The following is a 24,674-nucleotide window of genomic DNA, read 5'->3' as shown; positions in this document are numbered from 1 at the left end:
ATTTGCTGTGCATTGGCCAAGCAAAACACTGCCCTGTCTTCTGTGTGATGTCGCCAATCCTTTGAAAATTGCAGGCGGATGGCTGCTCAGAAGTTTTTCTCTGCAGGGCCTCTTTAAGGACAAAGTACAGTGTGAGAGAGAGTTGCAAATTGATATAGTACACTCACGGTAGTAGGACATATATGTTTGCATTTTATAACAGTATATTGAATAGCTGTTACATTACAGTACCATAAAAACAATGCTTTCAATAGCATTTAGCTTTTTTCTTATAACAATGAGGCCATGTATGCTGAGCTATAGTGGAGGGCATAAAGATGTAAAGAGCAGCTTGGCTACTGTAATAGGATCAGCACCCCTCACACTCCCGCTCACATCAGCCTTCATTACCACTAGCTTTGAGCGGGATTATTGTGCCAGGAGGTGATGCTTATTCACTGTAGGTGCTGGTGTTTGTTTGGCATTTTGCTGAGGCATGCAATGTATGTGCATTATTTCCCAGCAGTGCACTGATTCTATTCCTTCTTTTCTCTGTTTTACGTTAAAAACAACTGTGCTCTCTCTATTTCTATGATATGTCTATAACATAATCAATATTCAGTCAAATCCAAAAAGCTTTAGAACCATGAGATACAATTCAGTACAAGTTGCCACAGCATTTGATTTAACCAGTAAAGACACGGCAGCAGGATTTAACAGTAACACTAAGAAATAAATGGATTTTGCATTTTTGCAGCATTTTCTTTAATTTTATTATCGCTTCCCTATTTGTCTGCTTCCCTCCATCCCTCAGTCATTGTGAATCCTCTTAGAGGTGGATTATCTGACTAAGATGTCTATGCTGAAAGGGAGAGAGAGAGAGAGAGAGAGAGAGAGAGAGAGAGAGAGGGGGGGGGGAGAGAGAGAGAGAGAGAGAGAGAGAGAGAGAGAGAGGGAGGGAGAGAGAGAGAGAGAGAGAGAGAGAGAGAGAGAGAGAGAGAGACCGAGCATGAGCATGAGGCACACAGAGTGAGAGAGAAAGCAATACGAGAAGAGAAGGAGACGTAGAAAATGGAAAGGACCCCTCAGCCTGAAATGGGCCGGGAGTGGGGTAGGAGATGGTCTGTAACTGGGGTGAGTACCATCATTTCCTCAAGTGCTACAAGTGCACAGTAAACATTTCTGTTCCTCCATAGTAACAAAAAAAAGAAATATATTTGCTGCAAAAGACAATACCACATTTTGTCATGTCTGTGCATGTATGTGTGTTATTGAGTGAGAAACATGAAGACTGTTACCTGCCTCCTAATTGAGCTTAGTTGAAGTCAAAACCTCAGTTTGGCTTTAAGAGCAGGTGACGTGCGCAAGCTTGTGTGTGTTTATTGAGTTACCTGAGGACAAACTACAGTAATGTGATAGACTGAGGGGATCACCACCTTCGTCTCAATTAGAGATAGAGAAAGAACATGACTTTGTCTGCTAAAAGGTGTCTTGATGGCTTGAATGAATAAGACAATAGGAGCATACTACACTAACGTTTCTCTTTGTAGAAAGAGCCAGCAGAGCCTCACGTGGTGAAGCACACTCTCACTGACAAGGCAGGAACAGACTAACCGGGCGGCAGCAATGTCTCTCCTGTCCTTAACCAACCCTCCCGGCTGGAGCGTGTGCTCTGCTCTCTGCATCCTCATCGTGTTGCTTCCAGAGGCCAAAGCAGACAACCTGAACACTACCACTCAGCGCAATGGAGGGGGATCCCAGTGTGGGGAGTACACAAACCAGGTAATTTCTGTTAACATCCGGAATACAGGCCAGAGTGATGTTCTCTGAACAAGCTGTTTCCTCCTTTTACTCCAGAGATGTGTCCGCTCTGCAAAAGAGCATCTCAGCTCTGCAGGAATCAGAATAATGTTTCATTTTCTGCCACATTTACAGTAATGAAGAAGAAGAACTTCATGAATGTAGTGCTCTGCCAGAAATACAGAATTAAACATGCACCTCTTTGGCCCTTGAACATATATTATATTGCTTATATTGTATCTTATAAACTGATCACGTTTTTATGTAAAATCCGAATAAACTTGGCCAAGTGAATTAAATACCTGAAAAATCAAGTATTTCAATACAGTATTGCGATAAATAGTCCTGTTTTGTCACGTCCTGACATGCAGGGATATCAAAGAGTTAGCTATCACAGTACAAACAGAATGGCAAAATCTCTAACGGTTGAGACATTTATGAAGATATATACTCACATCGCCCACCCCTTATTGTGAATGACTGAATTGCATTTAAACTGTAAGGAGGAAAATGTTTATATTTAATATTATGTTCACCATCTTAATTAGCATGCGTGTTACCTGCAATATTAATTCATTAACAGACTATAACAGCACTAAATAAAGTGTTTGACCTGTGAAGTCCTCCCCATATATCTAATGGTTTGTAAGGACTTGACCTTGAAGAAAAGAAAACTCTTCCACTGTACTGCAGTTAAACTTTGAATTTGGGGGGTGAACAGATGCTTTGACAGGTCTGGAAGTTAGGAGTTGTTCATGAAGGTGTCTATTATCAAATCTCCTCCATCTAACAGGTGATGGAGGATGGGATGTGTCGGCTGGTGGCCACACTGCCTCAGCTGGACGAGCAGAAGTGCCCGGATATGTTTCGCTGCACAGACGAGGTTTCCTACTGGCTGCACGAGAACGAGGAGAGGAAGCAGCAGATTGTGGCGCTGAAGGAGACCATCTCTGAGCTGCAGGAGGAGCTGAGGAACCACCGGCACCGCATCAAAGTACTCGAGCTGCAGGTGAGATTTCCATATTGACTTAAGGCGACCTGGGTCAACCATCAGCCACAATCCTTTCAACTGCTTTGAGTGCTTGCTTTAGTCCACCTGGAGCTCACTGGATGCTGTGACAATGTGACCTTGCCTTTTTACATAGTAGACATACAGAACTCACTTTTATTTGCTCATTTGAAAGTGCACGTATTCCGTTCTTCTGTGTGTCACATTAAATAGCACTTTTCAATGCCATACCTTTGGTTGGGAGACAGTTCAGACTAAACATAAATATTTGATCTTACAACATCTTGAACGTGGTAATTTCACCACTCATTTGAAAGAACGGAGTCAACTCTCCTTAAGTTGTTGTCTGTATGCTCTGATTGGCTGTTAAAGATCCTAGTTCAGTGAAACACGTTACATTTGTTGTGTTCAGTTCTGCACTGTAACGTGGTGCTTGGTCATCAAGCTGGCTTCCTTCCCAGCATGTCCTTGACCTTAGTCACTAACAGGATTAGCCTCCTACTCTTCCACGTGTTGCGTCATGCGTCTCAAGCAGTGAGCCTATACAAACTTCTCTCAGCTGGGCTGGTCGGTGGATGGTGGAGAGGGTGCGCGTGTTGTGTGTGTTGGACATGAGAATGGGGGCAGGGGGAGAGGGATCCAGGGTTTGTGGTAATGGGAGTTAGTGTTATCCTCCATGTCCAGGCTAGGAATAGACCACATACTAAAGTGTCTGGCTTTAAGTTTTAGAAGAGAAGGCTCGTCCTTTTTGTCCCGAGAGCACTAGGACACGTTGCATGTTTGAGTTTTAATATGTGTTTAATGTTCAGTAGTGGGAGGCTGTTAAAGATGATAGAAAGGGCCTTAAGGACGGGCAAAGGGTGCCACAAGATTTGTTCATTTCATTTTTTTGCTGCATGTTTTTAATAACATATTGCACATAAAGAAATGAGGCGATATTTGTAATAACTGCATTTTTATATTGCTATAGTGCTTTCAAACATCTCAAAACAGTGTCTATAAACTATAAACTATCACTGCTTTAGAAACACTGTTACATATGCCAGAATGAGAAAAGCTGTCAGATGCTGCAACTGCCGAAATGCACCACTACTGTCATACTTAAAGTTGCTAAGAGAGCTAAATTAATCAATACATGTGTGTTTCTGTGTATGTTTTTGTCCTTGAAAAAGTCAAATGTGAGATTATTTTACTATTAAACAAAACTCAAGAAATACATTTAACCATTTAGTATACTTAATGTTTATTCACTGTTAGTTTAAGATATTATCTGCTGATCTGCACAGCAAAATAGCCAAAAATTGGTACTTTTTCGTGAATGACTGGCTATACTATACAAACGAACTATATTATTTCACTAAAATTGAAGCTAGTTCATGTACTGTATGTCACATATTTTACATCAGTGTTATTTGTTTTGTTAGTTTATTAAAATCAATTCTTACAATATATGCATCGGGTCATTTATAGCTGAAAAAAAGCACCAAACCCTGGTTTAAAAAGGTGTGGGAATCAAAGTTGTTTTTACGTTTTCCACCTTTAAAAAAATAGAATTGAAATAATTTTAAAGACTTTGTTACACAGATCTCAGTTAATGTGTGTGTGTGTGTGTGTGTGTGTGTGTGTGATTGGGTACTTACATGTACGGTGTCAGAGTGAAGAGAGGAACCACTTGAATGTCTCCTTGGAGCAGCGTTTTCATGAGATGGAGGTTCACTATGCTGAAGCCACCAGCCTGCTGCACCTGCAGGGCACTCTGATCCTAGACCTCCAGGTACACCCATCATAAGTACAACTATTTCACCTCCAGTGTTTTAGTCATGCTCTTAAAATAATGTGAAGGAATAAAAACCTCAAAATCTCATGTGCACTGGGTGGTTTTTGATAGTTTCACTGTATTTGTGTTTAGAACCAACTCCATAATCTGACACTTTTGGTGGATAAAGTAAAAAGTAACCCTGGGTGCTTGATCAACATAGTGCGCCCCAACCCACTGATGAGTGCTCAAGAAGCTCTGCACCCAGGTACACACTCTCAGAAACATTACAGTACATGCACAAGAGGGCGCCAAACCCCCATTTGTGATTTAACTCAATCCTGCCTCACATGTTTTTCAGCACATGAGATTCAGCATGTGAGGAACTGTCCCATAGACTGTGCCTCCATCTACTACAATGGAGCGAGGAGATCAGGTCTCTACACAGTGGTGCCATCACTGGCCGGCATGCCTGTGGAGGTCTATTGCGATATGGACAGAGATGGTGAGACATGTACCATCACACAAGGGTAGAAAGTTGGCTTAGATGTGACTGTTTTTCTACTGAATTTCCAGAGTTTCAATCCATGTGTTGGCAAGCACACATTGCTTTGTTGTTGTTGAGCAACTCCAGGTTTGCTGTAGTGCAGTTGACCTGTAGGCCAGATGGGACCAAGTGTAATAACCCATTAGACATGGCATATGCTTTTCTTTCCAGTGAGATGCATTATTTTTGCTTCAGGTGGTGGCTGGACTGTGATCCAGCGGCGTGTTGACGGCTCCGTGAGCTTTGACCGCAGCTGGAGGGACTACAGGGACGGTTTTGGTGACCTGCACTCAGAGTTCTGGCTGGGAAACGAACACATACATGACCTGAGCACCCAGGGAGACTACAGTCTCCGCATCGACCTGGAGGACTGGAGCAGCCAGCACAAACACGCCTTCTACCAGAGCTTCAGGTCGGTGTTTATGCACAAGTGCACAAACACACGCACTTACTTACAACCAGCAGTGTCTCCTGCTTCATTTCCTACTGTCTCTCTGCATGTGTGTGCAGTGTGGAAGACGAGGAGCATCAGTACCGTCTCCATGTGTCAGGCTTCAGTGGGACAGTGCAGGACTCTTTCAGCTGGTACCACGATAAGCAAGGCTTCAGCACCCCTGACAGTGGCAACATCTGTGCTGAGATCTCCCACGGCGGTTGGTGGTACAATCAGTGCTTCTATGCCAACCTTAATGGAGTCTACTACAGGGTAAGTGTACACAGATAGCCCCTCACTTTATACTCTTAAAGACATGAGTGTTTACTACTTCCTGATTCTGCAGGGAGGCCATTACACCCCTAACAGCCGGGGGCCTCTGGGTCCTGATGGGATTGTTTGGTATTCCTGGAGAGACTCTGACTATTACTCCCTACGCAAGGTCAGCATGATGATACGCCCACGCAGCTTCCGAACCCGTGTGTCACCCTGACCCACTGTCACCATGGCAACGGTTAGGATGCATGAACCACACCGGCAATAGGGTTCACACGGGCATCTCACTGGGACACCGTGATGATGATGATTGACAAAGCTCATCAAGAAGGAAGTCAATTATGTCAACAACAGTGTTTGCAGTGAGTGAACTTACAGAGTAACCTGGAAATGGCATCTCGATGTGCAAATATGTCTGGTGTGCTTGATATTCCCGAAACTGTGGACTCGTTTTCTGCTGCATATTTTTTGAAAAAGACAAACTTTATACTGTAGACATGGACATTTTCCACTCAGTCATGGGAAGCAACTTCTTCCTTATTTTCTACTTCTATTTTGTACATTTAGTTTGATACTTGACACACTATTAGAAACCCAGCCAAAACAAAAAAAAAACAGAGAGGTACATATGTATGATGTGTTGACAGCTTCTCCCAGCCACTGAGAGGAGGCACCCAACTGGCAGGCAGATCACTTGAGACTGTTTAATGAGTGCTCGGCATATGGTGTGTGCTTATTGCATATTTATGATTTCTCTATTATCCAATTTTATTCATTTTAAAATTTCAGCCAACTATGATTTTAATCCACTGTGTAAACTTGTATTGAAATGAAGAGTTTTAATATTATTACTCAAACAAGTCAGGACATAAGAACACTGCATTTTATTAGACATAATAACCCTCAACCCTTTGATTTGATAAGTGCTACTGTCTCACAGTCTAGGGTCAGGCAGAGGAGATGTGCTACTTGAGGACTGTGTATACATACATACTGTAAGGATTGTACAATAAACATATATACACAAAATGTGACTCACTATTTCATATAAAGACAGTGGTTCAAGTTCTGCAAGAGCATTATGTTATAATAATAACTAATATTTCTGACTGACAGGTGGGAATGAAAGATAACTCTTATACAGAATATGCACTGCTGTTTATCTGTGGCATCCAGTAAGTGTTACTTACATTCAAATTACTTCACGCAGACCTTTAGCCTATTGCCAGGTTTGTGTCAATATAGCAGGCATGCGTTGAGCAGAGGTAAAGTCTGTAGGGCAAAGGATGCAGAAAAAAGGCTACAGGTTTGTAATCAGTTCACTTTGAACTCTTATACAAAGTGGAAACAAAAATACAGATGTTTTACAAGATTTTATAGGCTGGGTATGAAAGTATTTTTATTGCAAAATCATTCTTTTAGGTGTGAAACGAGTGCTCCCAGCTCCAATGAAGCCCTAAATGCAATAGAAGACAAACACGAGAATGCATGTACTGTCTGGTGTATACGATCTCCTCAGCTGGCCACTTTATGTGGCCTACACATCCAGCTGCACCTGATGGGCGCGAGAGCTGAATGTGGGGTAAAAGGGCTCTTTCACCTCCTCCACTACAAGACTGCACAAACACACTCTTTGACCCTTCGCACAGGCTGCCGACTCATTCTCATTCCTATCCGTCTCTACGCAAGAATCTGCTCAAGTGAATAAGGGCTTTATAAGAGTAAGTCAGAGAGTGTGTGCGGTGTGTTGTACACTCTGAGCCACACAGAGAACAAGACGACACACAACAAAGAAAAGTCTCAGTGAGTACAAATCATTGTTTAATAAATCAAACAGAATTTCTGCTCCTCTTTGAGTTACACTGTATTGCAAATACCTCTATACATAAAATAGTATCTCAATGACAAGAAGCACCTGATAGGTCCAATAGAATATATATATATGTATATTTTTCATGTATGAAGTGATAAGAAAACAAAGAGTGAACAAGATTAGAGAGTGATTGAAAAATGGGCGGTGAAAAGCAAAAGCAAAACTGCATACATGACATAAATCAGTGGCTCCATCCTAAACTCTTCTTATAGTATAGTTTCTCACAGTTAACATTGCTGTCACACCTTCATATAAAACGCTGGAATCTGGTCATAATAAAGGACACATATACTTCAGGAGAACTGGGAGAGAGAAATCATGTTTGGCACCGCCTGCAGGAGGTGGTAATAATTCACCGACATTTTGCTTTATTGTCTTAAAATAATGAAGTATCCCACATTTTGTCTTCTCTCCTGAAATGTAAACTGTAGTGTCACGGTACGAAGGCTGGGGGGCAACTAAGTCAACCACTTCTATTTTCCTCAAAGGGGCAAGGCACGTGGACAAGACAGGAAGGAGGTGGAGCTTCCCGTGGGCCTTTGAGGAAGTGCAGGATGAAAGGGGGCTAGGGATTGCCAGCAGTGGACATACAGAGGACACACACTCTGCCTTTGCCAACTCTTCCAGGGCTTGGATTCATAACGGAAAGCTCTGTTGCTTTTACTGAAGATGTTAGGACTCTCTTAAATGTCAATGGGCCTAATAAAAGGCAAACATAATTAAATACGCCTAATATTGGCTGTGAAAAAGACAGTAAAGCTCTGATTTGTTGTCAATGCTGCATTCACAACCCCCCTGCTGTCCCTATTGACAGAGGGGAGGATGGCTTTGGTTATCGGTGTCAGGACATCATTGTGCAGACTATAGTTTTGCAACGTGTAAATCCTTTACCATTTTTAACATGGAAAAATGAATGAAAAACTGCTTTAAAATAGGTAGATATAATGTGAGCACAGGCGTGTCGTACAAAACTTAAGATCCGCATTACGTTAGAGAAACTCTGGGATTCAACTCGAGCAATGTAGCAATTCAACGCCAGAAACTGTGACTTGAATGTTTACTTCCTGTCTCACAAGCTGCGGACCTTGGACTGAGGAAAGGGTGTGTGTAAATAGTGTGTCTTGTTCTGCTATCATTGCTGGCCCTAAAAAAAACCCCTCACTGCTGTCAAAGCCTTTTCAGCTGCTGCACATTACCTGTTCATAAACTTCTGAGAACAGTGGACGAAAGTAACACCATGAGCTGTTGGCATGAGCAGTAAAGGAAGAGATGAGGCCAGAGTGAGAGAAAGAGAGAAGTGAGATTTAAATTAAAGGGAGGGAAAAGAATGCAGAATACGCAAGAATATTTTGGATGTTGAGCTGCTTTAACTCTTCTTGTCTTGTAGTGCGAGACCGACAGCCGCTGCTTTCACATTGTAGTGAACTGACTGTGTGCATGTCTCAGTTTTGCAGCAATCTGTTGATTCGGAAGAAGAAACACTCGCATGAATATAAAAGCAGAGAGAGGTCATGTGATAGTTTAGTATCTTTAGTATCTAAGCACCATGCAACTGCTCCGCAGGTAATGAGACAACCAAAAGGACATGTGATAGATGGTCGATAAAAATGCCTTTACCGTCTCGTAAAACTTGACTTGCTCTTCCAAGTACAACTGCATGACCCTGTTGTAGTCATAGATACGGTTGCTATGGAAGTGGTTCATCTCAGCTGTGAGAGACAAAGGGGCAGGAGGACACCCACTTGAATCAGATATCATGTTACGATAAACTCCACCACTTTAATGGTTCAGAGTGAGCGTGTTACCTTGTAATGTGTAAGACATGGTGCTGAGTCGTTTTGCCATGGTGACTTTGTCCTGAGGGGTAATTTTACTGGTGGCCACCAGCTTGTCGGCCTCCTTCACCTTGTCTATGGCAGCCTGCAAGAATCAAAAAGAAGCAAACAACAAGAATCTTCAGTTACATCATATGTAGTGAAAATAGGACCATTGAACTCATCTGCATCCACATACGGTGAAGGAGTTTAAAAAGAAGGAACTGAAACTGTCTCCATATATATATATATATATATATATATATATATAAATAATTCTGCTAACCTATCAGATTGGATTTTGTAACATGGAGGTATAATGTCTTATTTTTATGAAATGTCATTGAAATTCTTCACAGTTTACATGCTTATCAAATAGCATTTCATTCAAGTGTCAAGTCAGATATGCCGACCACGTCCAATTACCTCTTTTACTAAAGGAGGGCCCTAAAGTGGGTCATATGTTAGCAAGCTAATATTAGCTTTGCAAATACTTACTTATTACTGAGTGATAATATATGGTAACAAGTCATTTCTATGTAAGAACTAGTTTGTGTGGTGCTACCCATTTTAATTTAGTAACGTGTACATTTCCACTTAGTAAAAACTTAAAGTTATAATTAGGCTAAGCTTGAACTTAAGAACAGCTGATGCAACCGTATCCTGCAGAAACAGTTGCCCCTTAAAGAAACTGACCTTAAAACTTAAATGAGACATCCCAATTAAATTTGTTTTCTAACAAAGCTTTGTGCAACTATTTCCCTGACATACCTTATGGACTCCAATAGTGTCCGGGAAGCATCCCAGAAGACCCTTATATTCATTGTTGGTCTCCATGACGAAGTGGAGGTCTTTCTTGGGCTGAAAAGGGAGAAAACACAGAGACAAAAAAGATAAATGTAACCTAAAATACAAAACAGGAAATAACACACAGACCTGAAAGTGATAAGAATGAATACATGGAAACATGTGAAACAACATACAGCGGTAACTTCTCAAAAGTTTAATTTTAACACAACAGCCTAACTGAAACACAAAAAACAGGAGATTCAAGTTTATAATGTTGCAGATTCTCATTAAGTGACTGGATTCAGCAGAGACTTATACAGTATAGAATAGAAAAGTATTTAGCTGATATATCCACTTATCCTGCAGTACATCTGGCTATATGTATATACAATTCAACACCTACATTCTTCCATTATGCTTGAATGCATCACGGGAAAGCTGTATGCAGCCTCCACAGGTTAATGCAAAAGATACACTGCATTGTTTTAGACTTTCGGCTCCTAAGATAAATCCATGTGCAGACGATTTCTTTTACCGAGACTATCACAGGCATCGCTAAACTAAAGCCAACAATTCTACAGGAGCACTGAGACAAAGTGTCTGGAGCAGCACAAGCTTACCAGACGAATCCTCCCTCTGGAAGCTGCCGGGACATTGAAAAAAGGCCTAAGTTTGATTTTATTTACACACACCACACTGATCAGGCTACAAAGAACGGTCAGAAAAGCCACATTCAAACAGTAGGTCTAAACAAGATTCAGGAAATACTAGAGATAAGTTTTCCTGTGGCTTCTTCCTCTACAAATCCATGAGCAGGACGCTGGGTTAAAGGGGTCCTTAAAAATGCCAGAAGTAGGATGTAAACATTGACTGCAAGCAGGACATTGTGAGATATTGAGATTATTGAGAGTGAACACACAATATGATCTAAAATACACTTTGAAAAAACATAGGCCTTAAAGTTCTGCTCCCCTGCCTTGTTTGTGAAGGAAGTGCAATACATCCAACACCCCCTTTGCTGAATTTGTGATATTACAGTGTGTTACAACAGGCATGGCACCTACCTGCTCTGCCACCATCTGAGCTATCTCCTCATACGTCTTGCCTGCTGCTGTCATGGCATCAGTCAGGGTTGACTCGCCTGCAGAATCAGAATCAGAATCAGAAATTTGTGCAACAGGAAAGGGGTTAAAATATGTCAGGATCTGTGTGCCAATTTGTTTCAAAACAGATTTCCACATAATGCATGACTGCATAGTAAATTGCGTGTACTACCATTAAGGATGACTACATGTGTTGATTAGAGCAATCTTTTGAAGGTGTAACCAAATACAGCAAAGGGAAAAGACACAACTAACATTGCCCAAGTCCCTAAAAACAATATTTGATGTCCTATTTGTATTCATCGTTGTACCTTGATATCCACTGCTGGTGAAGACAGAGGAGAGGTTTTGGAAGGCTTTGCCGATTCTCTGGTACTCTTTTGGCAAAGCTGTGGAGGGGAAGAAATGAAACAAGAGTTTTTCTTGAGTTGACAAAATACGCAACATAATGAACCAGTTTTTAATATAAACAGTAATTACAGCACAAAGTTAAGGTGTGACCTGTGTAAGGTAAAACATTTATTTAGCTTCAGTGCGGTGTGAACTTACGGCCTGTACATCTCTTCCAGTGCTCGTGGCCCACCGTGAGGATTTCCTTCACCCCGTCATCCATGGCTTTGGTAAACCTGCTGAACTGCTCACATTTCTGTTCCCTGTGGGCGAGGGACACATTTTACATGCAGTAAACCATAAGCAGGTGAACATCACAGCCACACAATTAGGTGCTTTTTGAGCCAGGTTTTCTATCTGCAGTGGTTTAGAGTAAAGTTTGATTAAACTCACACTTCCACAGGATCCAGGTCCGCAGCTTCAGGCTCTATCGTGGAGAAAATCATCACTCCCACTGTCTCGTCCTTCTCTGCTTTTCTCTTCCCCATCTTCCAGTCCTGTACCAATGATGATGACCATTTTAATTAAGCAATAATAAATAATCCCCAACCTAAGTTTCAGTAATTACAAATCATGTTAGTGTTTTGGTCTTGAATAAAAGGTCTGCTTTGTACATTTGTTGAAGAACAAATCGGATCTACTTTCAGTCCTCAAAAAATACAATGTTAAAAGCTCAGATCATTCAGAATCTGAAGGGAGAAGAATAGCACACCTTTTCATCCTTGTAGGTGAGGAAAATCTGGAATACGTCGCTGCTGGAAACAACCGGGTGCCTGCACATCCTGGTCATCCAGCCCTGCAACCTCTCCATACGCATCTTAATAAACTCTTCCTCAAATCGCCCTGGAATAGACGCGAGAATACAAAGAAAATATTTCATTTTCATGTTGTCGTCTGCAATGTTAAACTTTTTTTGTGTCTCACATCTGAGTCAGGCACTTACCGGTCACCTGCTTGTCTGGTAAAGAGGGGATGGGGATGGCTGACCCGAATTTGTCGAGTAGCCTCTCATACAGCCAATCAAAGTGCTTGTATCTGTGATTGACTGGCCGGTTTGTGGTCTACAAAAAAAAATGACTATACTAGTCAATTATACTAATTGAATATATTTCAAGATGGTCTACTTGCAGTTATTAGGCATTGGCCAGCATCTAAACTCCAGTTTAATTAAATCCCAGATTAAAAATATTGACTGCTATTGGATACTTACGCTGGGTGTGATTTGGTACTCGATGTAGCTCTTGAGGCCGTACATCTTTGAGCCTTTCTTGGGATCAGCCACCACACAGTCCAGCTGAGTTTCTGGGTAAGACCACACTGGACCAACTTCTCCCACCTGAGAATAAAACATTAAGTTTAGAAATCTGCCACTCCACCATTTTATGGCATACAAACATAGGTGCACACTGGCTAAAAGAGGAAACCATGTCAAACCATGCTGTAATACTGTAATAATCGTATCTACCTGTTTCTTGTGTTATGATACAGCATATTGTATTTAGTTCAGTCAGGTATAGTCAGTATTTAAGTAAAGACATCTGATGATATACTGTAAACAATTTGTATGGGTATTTAGAGGTAACCTACATAGATTGGTAGCTTCTCTTTGCCCTTAGCAAGCTGCTTGCATAGGAGGTAGAGCTCTGGACCAGACTTGGAGAACCCAGGAAACCTGCTCAAAGAGAGTGAGAAGTTTGAAAAGTGATGGCCCTGACTACTCTCTTTTCCAACCTCAGAGTCAGAAGACTTTGGAGTTAGGAGTTTTTGACCTCTGGCAGTGTTATGGAGGTATGTTTTAATGTGAGGTGATACACATTCCTGCCAATGGTTTCACACTATTCACACTGATCTACAGGTGGTGGTAACATGCTGAGATATGCAGCAATACGCCAACGAATGCAGAGAAGAAGACTGCTTGCGTGTAACCATGAATGTAAACAATGTAGGTTTCAAATGTTTAAGAGGAAGTGTTCTAAGAGGAAGGAAATGCATTCAACACATTTGTTAGACCTCAAAGAAACACACAATGCATTTTTGTGAGTAACACTGAATGTAAACTTAACTTTTGTTTGTTAACAAGAAGACTGCATGTTACAGCTGATTCAGGCAGTAATAAAGTACTAAATGCAGTATATGTTATTATAAGTCTTACTTGTTGAGGGAGATTTTCATTGAAGACGCATGAGCTCCTCCTCTCTGTATCGCTCCACTGTCTCCAGATTCTGACTCAGCGTAACCTCCAGTGGACTTCATGTCATCCCACTCATCATCCCACTCGTCATCCTCTGCTCCTGAGGGCAGATACATGAGAAAACACATGGGTGTGGTTTTAATTCACAGGAACAGAAAGTTCATATTCTGTGTTCGACAAACTACTGTACTACGCGTGAATGTGCAAAAAGCCAAGAGCTGTGTGAAGATTCACAGCTGCTGGAGAAGATTAACTGATACATACAGCCGCTTCTGATCTATCATATTAATTAAACACTAGCAGAGATGGACATATATCAATTCTGTTTATAAACCAATATTCATTGTTTCCATTGTTGCGTTGGATAGAGAGACAACTACGTGTTGCAGCATTAGTCTGACTAATATTATCTAAAGTAGATGAAATGAGTATTGAATTAAAAATATTCTGTCATTTCTTAATTTAGGTTTTCTTATTTTTATCTCATGAGTAAAAAAGTGGTACTAAACATTAGATTAGAAAGAGAGGTAATAGGTGCAGTTGTGTTAAGCATGCAGCTATAAGCTATCAGAAATGTTGCATTTCTGTAATGACATGCATCGCCAACAAATGTCTAAGCGCACACAGAGCATTTCCACCTTGAAACGAATGAGTTGCAAATATTGCACTTTGCCCCCTTGTTGCGATGTATGGTTATATGTGTTTAAGGGTTCAAATAACATTTCCTTTCTGCCATAGCTCAAGCTTCCCATGGAAACAGAGAGCATGCATCCTGGTGTAAAATAATTTCTTGTATCTGCAAGTACAGCTAAGACAAACACGTAGCCAACAATTTGAAACTGGCTCTAAATAGGAACAGATTCTCAATGGTACTAAAAATAATGCCTAATTTATGTAACATGATTTTCAGGCAAGTTAGGAAATCACAAGTGCTGCATGACATCTGCCCTACAAAGCCAAAACGCAATACCACAACATATTTGGTCACACAGTTAACACCAGAATATTAATTGCTTTACCATATAAAATATTATTATGCCATTGAAACCTATAATTTAAAAGAAAACAGCATGTAAACACTGCAAAACTACAAAGAGCACATTGTTAAGTTAAAGCTAGCTGGTGAGAAAGCCACAGCTAGCTTAGCTAAAGCTAAAGGCAACTCTTCATCTCTTTTCTACCCGTTTCCTTTGACAATCAATTTCGATGAACCAACATCTTAGCAATTCAGTTTTTTATCCCATTTAAAATGAGGGAGTAAATCCTAAACTAAATCCAACCATGATGGATAAACAAACAAAAAAGTTAAACAGCTAAACTAATAGTCCTGCTAAAAGATTACTAGCCTAGCGTAGCAGGAGCCCATAACCCCCTAAATGTTTCTTCCTGCATCCTTAAAATGGTCTAAAAAGTGTTAAATAATCACTAAATTTACAATTTCTCTGTTACAAAGTTTGGCTAACCAGCCTCACGACTTTAAACCCCCTTCTGACAACTTTATTCTGTCTTAAGTTACTGCTGTCTGCCGTTTTCACATTGTGATTATGACTTAACAAGGACATTGCATGTATCAGATATACAGTCACACTCCCCTTCAATTGGCACTTTCCCACATCACAATAAAGTTAATATAGGGTTAATATCAAAGATACAAACTGAATGCCTCACGCACATGCTTTTAAGAATGTAAATCATTTCCTAAAACTACTTGCTGGAAACTCTCCGAGTAGGCCATGCACAAGATACCTGTGTAATCGATAAGGTAAGGATACGGGTAGATGTCTTTGGCAAGAGGGAAAGAAAGAAAGGAAAAGTCTGTTAATTCTCCTCCTTGCCATTTATTCCCCCACTTCTCTCTTCTACAATAACAACTGGAGAATTTAAAAAACAGGTCAAGTAATTTGTCCTTCTGAGTCATGCGTGAGGCTATGTTTTCCACAGTCTGGCAAAAACATGACTTGATTGTCCTGTCCAGTTCACATACTGGAGCATCTGTGTGGAGGGACTGGCCAGAGACAGATGACTGAGCAGAACCACATCTGGGAGCAAAACATTAGACATTAAGCACATTTAAAAATCCTTATATCTTTAAACTGTCTTACGACCAAGACACTCTTACACTTCTCAAACATTCAGGATTACATTACATTACAGGATTAACCAAACAGAGACCTTTCACCATGTCTGGAAACATTTATACAGGGTGTGCACTAAAACACTGAATGTTGTGGGGTTTAGCTGCCTCTATCATGACAATCCAAAACAAGCATCCAAACAGAAAGATGATTTTGACATCAGACGACACTGTTATAAATGTACAACACGATTCACAAGCCACATAATCCAACTGTGTTGCAGTGTAGAGTAACACAGGCTTGCTTAAATTTGATTATTTGAATTGAGCTCACACCTCCAGAGGGCTCAGCAGTAAGTCTTGGCTTTCCAGAACAACCACATCCACTGTATCCTGTCCCCACAATTACAGTTTCAAACCTTTAAATCTGCAAACAGTACGCTAAACTGTTAAGAAAGATAATGATGACAAGAGCTAAAAACAGTGTGGCCTTCCCATGTTAAACATTAGACAGCAAACAAATATAAGAACTTGAAAAGAAAGCACTTTAGAATGACACACGAGCGGCGCAGTCTTCATTTCCCTATTTAAAAGCCGAGGTTTTGAATAGCAGTTCTGAGTAGGGTATGTACAACCACAAGAATCAAACTTACAATTTATAAATGTTCCAAGATCACAGGCAGTGATCACTGTACTGACACACATTATGTTTCCGACATCAACCATGGCTGCTAACTGAAAAGCTGTTCTTACCTGGGCCCTGGTAAGCCTGAGGATGGCCATGTGATACAGAGGCCCATGGGTCAGCAACACTCTTCCCTGTCTGGGTGCCCTCTGGATTGGAGGCCCAGTTGTTGCTGGAGCCCCCCGACGGGTCCGTGTTCCACACCGACCAGGGATCATTACCATTACTAGCCTGAAAGAGACGGATAGAGGAAATGTGAGGGATGAAAGAAGCAGTGAAATGGAGAGGGAGAGAGTAGAGTCCAGTCTTGTTTGGAGTCTGTTTAATGAGAAGCTGACAGGAGTCTTAAAACAACATGCAGACCTGGCCTCAAACAGGGAATCTGCTAAGGTAATCAACTTGACTGTGACACTGTAGTTTGTAAATGCTGCTTAACATACGCAGTAACTACAAATATCAAAAATAATACTGCATATTTGAAAAAAGGACACATGCTTATAATGGTGAACACTACCATTCTCAAGTTCATGCACACATTTCTTTTTACAGTACTTACAAACTGAAAATGCAACTCCATGCCATGCTTGCAAGGCAGACACACTGTGTAGACCACTATGAAAACATGTGGGCATGGGCATGCAATAGAGTTTATGTGTGCCTTTTGTAGGTTGCAGTTAGCTTAATGCTAACCAAGCAGCACTGAGCTACCTGAACACTGGACTAGAGCAGGGTTACTTAATACACCACATAATGCACCTAGACATACAGAAATTTCACACCAAAAAAATGCTGCAATGACGTTGACACAGTGAACATTGCAGTGCAGTGAGGAGCAACACTCCAACAGCGCTTCCCAGATTCAGCAGCACCTACACTGCACATAAATAGACAACATTTGATACACACATTTTAACAGTCAGTCAAAATGGCATTGGAAAATTTTTGAGGATTATTTATGAGATTCTGATCATCATCTGGAGTAAATGTCTGATGATTCGTCAGTGTGATTAGTCAATTATATGTGAGACACGAAGATCATCGACTCTGATCTTTAAGCTTTTAAAGTTTCACTGTGGTGCTCATTGGTAGGGTGCGGGAGTCGATTGGTGACGCGTGAGTGCGAATGTGAAAGTGTGTGCTGTGGTGCGAGGTGAACGGAGAGGGTGAGATCATGCTTTCTGCAGGCAGCAGGAGTAGGAGGGGGAATTTGCCAAAGCAGACCAATCAGATAGGACGGGGCTTGGGGCAGGGAATGAGGTGGAGGGCTTGCTTTCATGCCACTGGCCTAATCCACCACCTCCAGGTGGCAGTTACCTCATCAGGGGACGAAAGGTAGGGGGAAACTGGGGTGTCGGGGGTGTCCGGCTGGGGACTTAAGCCCCCAGCATCCACCTTGAGGGGGAAAAGAAGGTGACATCAACACACAGCACCAGCAGTGAAGGTTTACACTCAGCAGGGGATGGGTTAACGTGATGCTGGATACAGATGTGCTCGTCTGTGTGTGAGAGCATGAGGGATGATGGCTGACACACATCCTGCCTTGACTCAACCTCTTACTGTGCCCAAATTTCTACTGATCCAGCAGTACGCTCATATTTATGGAACTTCCTGCCTGCTAACGACAAAAGATTTCTCTGAACTTGTTTCCTCTGGGTTCTATTTTACCAGAGCTAAAACCTGTGTCAGTTATAAATGACATGACCATGCCGAACATCTTCCACAGCAGCTGCTCTCACTTCTGCATCTCTGGGGTTCACACACGCTGCATGAACGTCAGTACAGCTCCGTCATCGCTCACTTCTGCTTTCTGCTTTATCACCCCATCACACATACTTTTGAGCGGGAGAATGAAAAACAGGGCAGGTGTACTGTTGTACTATTGTAGGTATTTATGTTTACTTAAATATACCCATACCTTCATTAGGAGAGTGCATTACCTGGTTTGGTGCAGGTACTGATGGGGGAGCGTAGGCATCAAAGAGGGAAAGGTCGGGAGCTGCAACATTTCCTACACTTGGAGTAAGTGCTGAGGTTCCTGCTCCTGGGAGCGATGGAAACTACAAATAAAAAGATTTTTTTAAAAAGGGAGAGACAGAAAACAGTCCTATTAAGAGAACAAATCCAGATATTCCAGTGTGGTTTAATGACTTTTAAAGGTACATTCTTCTGCAGTAATGTGATCGTGTCTCCTTGGTATTCCCTGGCTTTGCAAACTGGGTTTTTAACTTTCTCAGTTTATCCAAAGTGTGATAGCCCTTGCTGGTGATACTTGAATTTACACATTTAAATCTGCTTTAGTCAATATGAAGATACCACACTTAATTCTTCAGGCTATGTTTGCAGTTCAACATCCTCTTATTGTTACCCGTAGAGTGCGCTGAAATAGAAAGTACTTGCTTGAGAAACAGACTGTGTCCTGATGTTTTTCATTAGAAATTACATAAGCTACAAGTGCATTTGTCATCAGTGGGTTTTTATGATCAAAACAGTCTGGGGGCAGCTGGAGAGGTAACTTAAGGTCAGATAAACACACACATCCGCATGAGCTTGTTTGCTAAGTAAAGCAGACGGATAATATCAACCTCTCTCTTGTACACACAGACACTACATTGTTAGATGTGTTGTTTGAGTGAGGCTAAACAGTCTTCGCAGACTTTACTTTTAATCAAACTCTCTCCGGGTCTCTTTCTGAATGTCTTCAGAGTGAATCATATCCTCATGATGAAGTCAGAGTTGCTCGATCAAACTGGACACACACACAAACACCCTAATCAGCAAAACCCTGAAGGACGAACATCCTGTTGTGATTTTTGTTTCAGGCACAGTCTGCACAGTTTGTTTCAGGCACAGTCTGCAGTCAATGCAGAAACATATCCTTGTCTATAATGACAAATATCTAACGGATAGAGGCATTGAGAGGTTCAAATGTTAAATATTTAGTTGTACTCTGATGTAGATAGTACATGTTGTGCATCTTAACCTCAAAGCATGATAGCAGATGGCTTAGCAGCTTAATTTTCTGCAGGTAAAATTACCACCATACACCAAGTGACGGACTATCTCACCTCGATGTAGTCTTCTGGCACCAGTCCAACTTCCCCTCTGGAGTTCTGTGCTTCAATCCAGCCGCCTCCAATACCCTGAGATAGAGTGAGACCCGAAACAACATGTTAGCATAAATGACCAGGACTGGCTGCAGGTGTCTGCATCACATGCACACAAAAGACCAGGCTACTGGGGGGAAAAACCACATTCAAAGGAAATCTGAGAATGTGTTTAAATGCATTGCAGTAACCCAATTGCTCTAAAACACACATTTACATGCAACTGGTCAGTAGTCAGATTTCTGCTGTTGTTTGTACTGTTTTTTCAAATGATGCTTAAGGTGTTTGGAGCATGTTGATGACAGCACAGATGAGACCACAGTAAAAATGAGAGAGCAGTCTATTAGATGTAGATGATGATGTATTTATTTCAGTTTATGTCACACTTATTCCATTCCTTTTGATGCAAGGATACATTGCTACAAGTAATGATGTTCCCTTTGATCCTGTTGCTCTGCTGCCACAGCAATACTTGCCAATACTGTGAAGTATTTGCATGTGCATCTGTGCAAAAACCCATGAGAAATCAGGTCTCTCCACAAAAAATGTAGCTGTGTTTCTCGCAAACCGTTACTGCAATTAAGGAAAACCAGGTTTCCAATTTACATGTCCTTAAAGAAATTGGGTTAGAGCTAAAAGCTGACAATAACCACGTTACCCAAGTGTCTGTAAACACACTGAGAGCTCCCAGGACAAATTCCTCCACAGTCCGTTTATTTAGTGAAAAAAAAAAAAAAGATTGTTTCCCTCATACAGTAGGTCCTGATTCGCTTAAGAGCGACTTTGGTTATAAAACTATTTAGGTCAGCACACAGTGAGTGACCTTTGAACTGTTGGCGACTTGCTGTAATGACATCATGTTTGCGCCCTCTGTACGTATTTGTTCATCATTTATAGATATTCGGAGATCATGTGAGTTGGGCCTTTATAGGCAATAGCAATGTTACAGAAGAGTCACATGAACATTTTTGAAATTTGAGGCTACAACACACAAAGCTATTATAGTTAACTATTACTGGAATTTTAGGCGGAAAATACCACAAATAAAAAGTTACTTGCTGAAAAAACATAATATAAGCTGCCAAATCTTTATTGAATTAAACTTAATATTTAACTTTCTTCCTCTTCCTCTTCACAGTGTCAGTGGTGACAAACAATTCTTAATAAAAGATATCAGACAATGCAAACTACATTGATTTAAATTCATATTTTACATGATGTACATAAAACAGGTAGGGAGAAGGAAGGTAGAGGAGTGCTGGTATAGATTTACCTGGTTGGTGATAGTGACTGTCTCGCCTTCTTTCACCGTCAACTCGTTGTTTCCAGCCTCAGCAGTGAAGTCATATAAAACTTGTGCCTGAAGACAATCAAGAAAAAAACACACAAGACTTAGTGCATGTTTGATGGACACTTTTATGAAGACAGGCAGCACATGGACATATACTTGCACGTGTATGTGCATGCACACACACATATAGCAACACACCCAATAGCACCGTCAGTATTGTACCTCTTGTGGAGTGAAATAAGATCACAGTGAAACAGGCTAAACTAGTTCTTCTGGGTATATTATGCTGACTCTTAACCAGGCACCAGTATCAACCAAAAACAAGGCCAGCACCATCACGTTACCTGGTTCAGTTTAATACAGGAGCCTGCAGTTGTTCTCATACTGACCCACATCTACTAATCTGCCCTTCCCCCTTGGCCCCAGACACACACACATAGACCCACCCACCCACCCACACACACACACACACACACACACACACACACACACACACACACACACACACACACACACACACACACACAAACAAATACATTCAACAAATGACAGTGAAAACTATTGTAAATATGACTTCTCTTTTCACAGTTCACTTCACGGCTGATGTTCACGCCTACCCACTCATTCATATTCATTAGTTTGACTATCCAAATTCACTGGGATTGCCAGTTCTTATCCAAACTAAAAAGTCAGCCTTGCGTTATCACAACAGTATCTCATTAACACTGCTCGACTATGTAACTAACTTGCTCATTAACCAATAAGATGGAATGCAAGGCTATTAGCTCTTCCCTGAACAGAGATCTGTTTCACCATTAGCCTGCCACCTCCCTGGAGGCAAGGACGCTGGATGGTGTTTTTAAACTTCATGAGAGAAAGCGCCTACTGGCTCAGTTATTGCTTTGATGTAGTGAAAGCACTTTGTTCATCTTCCTAGCATGATTGCATGATGTCATTTGCACGTTATCTCAATTTAAAGTCCCCCTGCAATCAAAAAGGCGTTTTACTTGTGTTTGACACTAGAAAGCTGTTCATGTGCAGAAGGGTTTCTCTCTCTCTCTCTCTCTTAAATCTTAAATCTGATTTTAACACGTGTACCAACAAGCATGATTTTGAATGTTTTCAGTGAAGTAGGAGACATCTTGTGTGAAGCAGTAAAACTTCTGATATGAACAATATTTGCATTTTCATAGATGCTGTGTTTTTGAATGACTGAGACAGAGTTGAGGAAGTTTTTGTGGAAAAATCAGACCAAAAAACCGAATTGTAATCAAAATAAGTCTCACACCCACCCACCTATTTCCTGTTATTTTAATAGTAACTACTAATCATAGGCAGCTCATACTATTGATACTAACAGTAACTCAAAGGATTGTGTTAATAATACTAAAACTCACTGTATTAATGATGATAATACACAATATAGTCTATGACCAAGATTAACAATAATCACTCTCACTCACACATACACTGTACTGAATGAACAAAAAGCCATACACACGCCAAAGACTACATTTCCCAGCATTCCGCGGTGGTAGAAATGACCCGCACTGGAAAGGTAGTAAAATGTCACAAGACACTTTCTTAATGAGACACATTTTCCATGTAGGCCTACAGCAAAAACACGCGTTTCACAATTACTGCATACAAATGTGTCGTAAGCGCTTCTAAACGAGAGTATTGAAAAGTTTTTGACTCTTGTTATGTATCTTGCCGAGTTGAGTGTTCACTGTAGACCTACTGCGAGAAACTGTAACTCTGAGCTCCTACAAGTCCACAGCCCGCAGTTTTCCTTTAAAAACTATTGTCAGTGGAAACTGGATGAGGCAATACAGCCGGGTTGACGTTAAAACAGCCTAGAAAAGTTGCCAGACTTACCTTTAGCGCCATTGTCGAAGCATTGATCAATCATTACAAAAACAGGCCCTGCGGTTTTCAGGATTTCCAGTCCTCAGCTGGACATTTCTACCCGCTGCTTTTCAACTAAAGCGAAGAAAACGCAGTAATTCCTCCCAGTGGACAGCCGCCGCAACACAGACTTTAACACATTACTTAAAAACAGTTTGTCACTTAAAAACTCCAAAAACCTGGAAAACGCACACGGTGGGAACAGACTATTTCAAGGCGACTGCGAGTTTGAACCGCGCAGGGAGCTGCTGACAGCACGGAGGGAGTGACCTGCACCGCGAGAGAAACCGGAAAGGTAGTCTAGGTCCGATAAGGCCCTCCAAGACGTGACTAGTTCAACTAATATAAAATGAAATTACAAATGACAAAAAAGTAAAATATAGGGAACAAATAAAACTCAAATAATATTCACAAATATGGCAAAATGCTGAAATCCTGAAATAATACTCAATAATAACAATATTAATTCATGAAACTCTCAAAGACATTTTATAGCTATAAAAACAGTTAACGGCAAATATAATTATTTTTTATTAATAATAACAGTATCAGTCAAATTGCAAATATGTCATTAAATCAATAGCAGCCATGTTTACTTTAAAAAAAGAAAAGCCTAATATTAAGATTTATTTTATCTTAATTCGTCATTTTAGTTGGTTTTATTCTGAGCCCAAGCTATGGCAAAATGTTATAATGAAAAATGGCAAAAATTATATTAATTTAATGTTAAGGCAGCTCCTGTGGTGCGTTTACTGACGTGTTGACGGCTGAAAGGGAGTTTCCCTGAATTTATGTCTTATGCTGAAGGCGACCTCTGCTGGGCTCAATATGCTATTACATTACAAGCAAGGTCCATCGTTGATATCCCAGTGGTCAGGATCGGATAGGTCGACTGTCCAAGTTTTTGGCCTTCAAATAAAAATACAAAGACAAAACAACAATAGCAGTAATAATAATCACATCTCACATCTTTGATTACAAAACAAGAAAATGCTGGACTTTTAAAGGAAATTTAAAATGTTAATTATTTGCATCTGAGATGTTGAATGGGAGTTTAAGGTGAATCTCTTAAACCAGCTGTTTGTAGCAGTTGAAGCACAGAATGGGTTTGAAGTGTCTTGAAGTGTTAAAGCCAAAAGCCGTTGAAATCACTTAAAGTGCTGTCAGAAAGGCTCACATCAGGTCTGGCTTGATGCAGATACCACTTCTTTACAGTAAGCAACTTCTAGAGTTTCACTGCGTTGTTAATGTGTTTTTTTTGTACAGATAATACACACATGCCTGCTCTGGGCTAGCTTTGCTGCGCTGTACTGTGTTTTGATTGACACTTTATGTAATATCCTATTCCTCAGGTGCAATTTCTAAAAGCATTTGAAATTTGAATGTAAAGTTTCAGCCCTGTTTCAGCATTGAAAGCAGTTGAACTGTCAATTGAGGTGTGAAAGATGAAAGAAATTTAAATTTTAAGCGACAGAGATAGTTAAAGTGTCCTGTAAACATTTGTGAGTTGGTACATAAGAAGTCAGTATTTGAGCTGTCAGTTAATGTGTAGAGGCTGAAAGCAGTTGACATTTCTGTTAAAGTTGAAGTGCCAGAGATAGTTGAAGTGTGTGCACTGTAAATAGAAATTTTAAACACAGTAAATATGAGAA

General features: G+C 40.8%; 2 protein-coding genes across 4 annotated transcripts; one reads left to right on the top strand and one right to left on the bottom strand.

The window, feature by feature from the left end:
• Positions 1-1,605: 1,605 nt before the first annotated feature.
• On the top strand, positions 1,606-6,017 carry LOC139302520 (angiopoietin-related protein 1). Its single transcript, XM_070926228.1, has 8 exons — positions 1,606-1,761; positions 2,573-2,788; positions 4,443-4,562; positions 4,698-4,812; positions 4,906-5,049; positions 5,287-5,503; positions 5,602-5,797; positions 5,871-6,017. The coding sequence occupies exons 1-8, from the start codon at positions 1,606-1,608 to the stop codon at positions 6,015-6,017; spliced, it is 1,311 nt and encodes a 436-aa protein (XP_070782329.1).
• Positions 6,018-7,600: 1,583 nt separating this feature from the next.
• snx9b (sorting nexin 9b) lies at positions 7,601-23,262 on the bottom strand. 3 transcript variants are annotated; one of them, XM_070925439.1, is made up of 19 exons: positions 22,993-23,262; positions 21,097-21,183; positions 19,785-19,859; positions 18,657-18,776; positions 18,034-18,111; positions 16,788-16,950; positions 13,922-14,060; positions 13,357-13,441; positions 12,980-13,105; positions 12,713-12,830; positions 12,482-12,612; positions 12,163-12,266; positions 11,929-12,032; positions 11,691-11,768; positions 11,341-11,417; positions 10,259-10,348; positions 9,479-9,593; positions 9,291-9,382; positions 7,601-9,131 (listed from the first exon to the last, which is right to left on the bottom strand). In XM_070925439.1, the coding sequence occupies exons 1-19, from the start codon at positions 23,002-23,004 to the stop codon at positions 9,084-9,086; spliced, it is 1,842 nt and encodes a 613-aa protein (XP_070781540.1). In that variant the 5' UTR covers positions 23,005-23,262; the 3' UTR covers positions 7,601-9,083. The 3 variants fall into 3 exon arrangements, with proteins under 3 accessions (XP_070781540.1, XP_070781541.1, XP_070781542.1); XM_070925440.1 differs by having other exon boundaries at positions 13,922-14,057; XM_070925441.1 differs by lacking the exon at positions 18,034-18,111.
• Between the last annotated feature and the right edge of the window lie 1,412 nt (positions 23,263-24,674).

This window comes from Enoplosus armatus, chromosome 19, assembly GCF_043641665.1.
Source record: "Enoplosus armatus isolate fEnoArm2 chromosome 19, fEnoArm2.hap1, whole genome shotgun sequence".
Lineage (NCBI taxonomy): Eukaryota > Metazoa > Chordata > Actinopteri > Centrarchiformes > Enoplosidae > Enoplosus > Enoplosus armatus.
The sequence above is the reverse complement of the archived record's forward strand: the minus strand, read 5'-3'. Positions and strand labels throughout refer to the sequence as shown.

What these genes read in the sequence shown, in the direction of transcription:
- LOC139302520 (XM_070926228.1), top strand. Translation starts at nt 1,606, where the DNA reads ATGTCTCTCCTGTCCTTAACCAACCCTCCCGGCTGGAGCGTGTGCTCT. An exon ending in TCAAAGTACTCGAGCTGCAG is followed by an intron (nt 2,789 to 4,442) that starts GTGAGATTTCCA and finishes GTACGGTGTCAG; the next exon opens with AGTGAAGAGAGGAACCACTT. An exon ending in CTCTGATCCTAGACCTCCAG is followed by an intron (nt 4,563 to 4,697) that starts GTACACCCATCA and finishes ATTTGTGTTTAG; the next exon opens with AACCAACTCCATAATCTGAC.
- snx9b (XM_070925439.1), bottom strand. An exon ending in AGTACCAAATCACACCCAGC is followed by an intron (nt 12,831 to 12,979) that starts GTAAGTATCCAA and finishes TTTTTTTTGTAG; the next exon opens with ACCACAAACCGGCCAGTCAA. An exon ending in CTCAGATGGTGGCAGAGCAG is followed by an intron (nt 10,349 to 11,340) that starts GTAGGTGCCATG and finishes CTCCCTTTTCAG; the next exon opens with CCCAAGAAAGACCTCCACTT.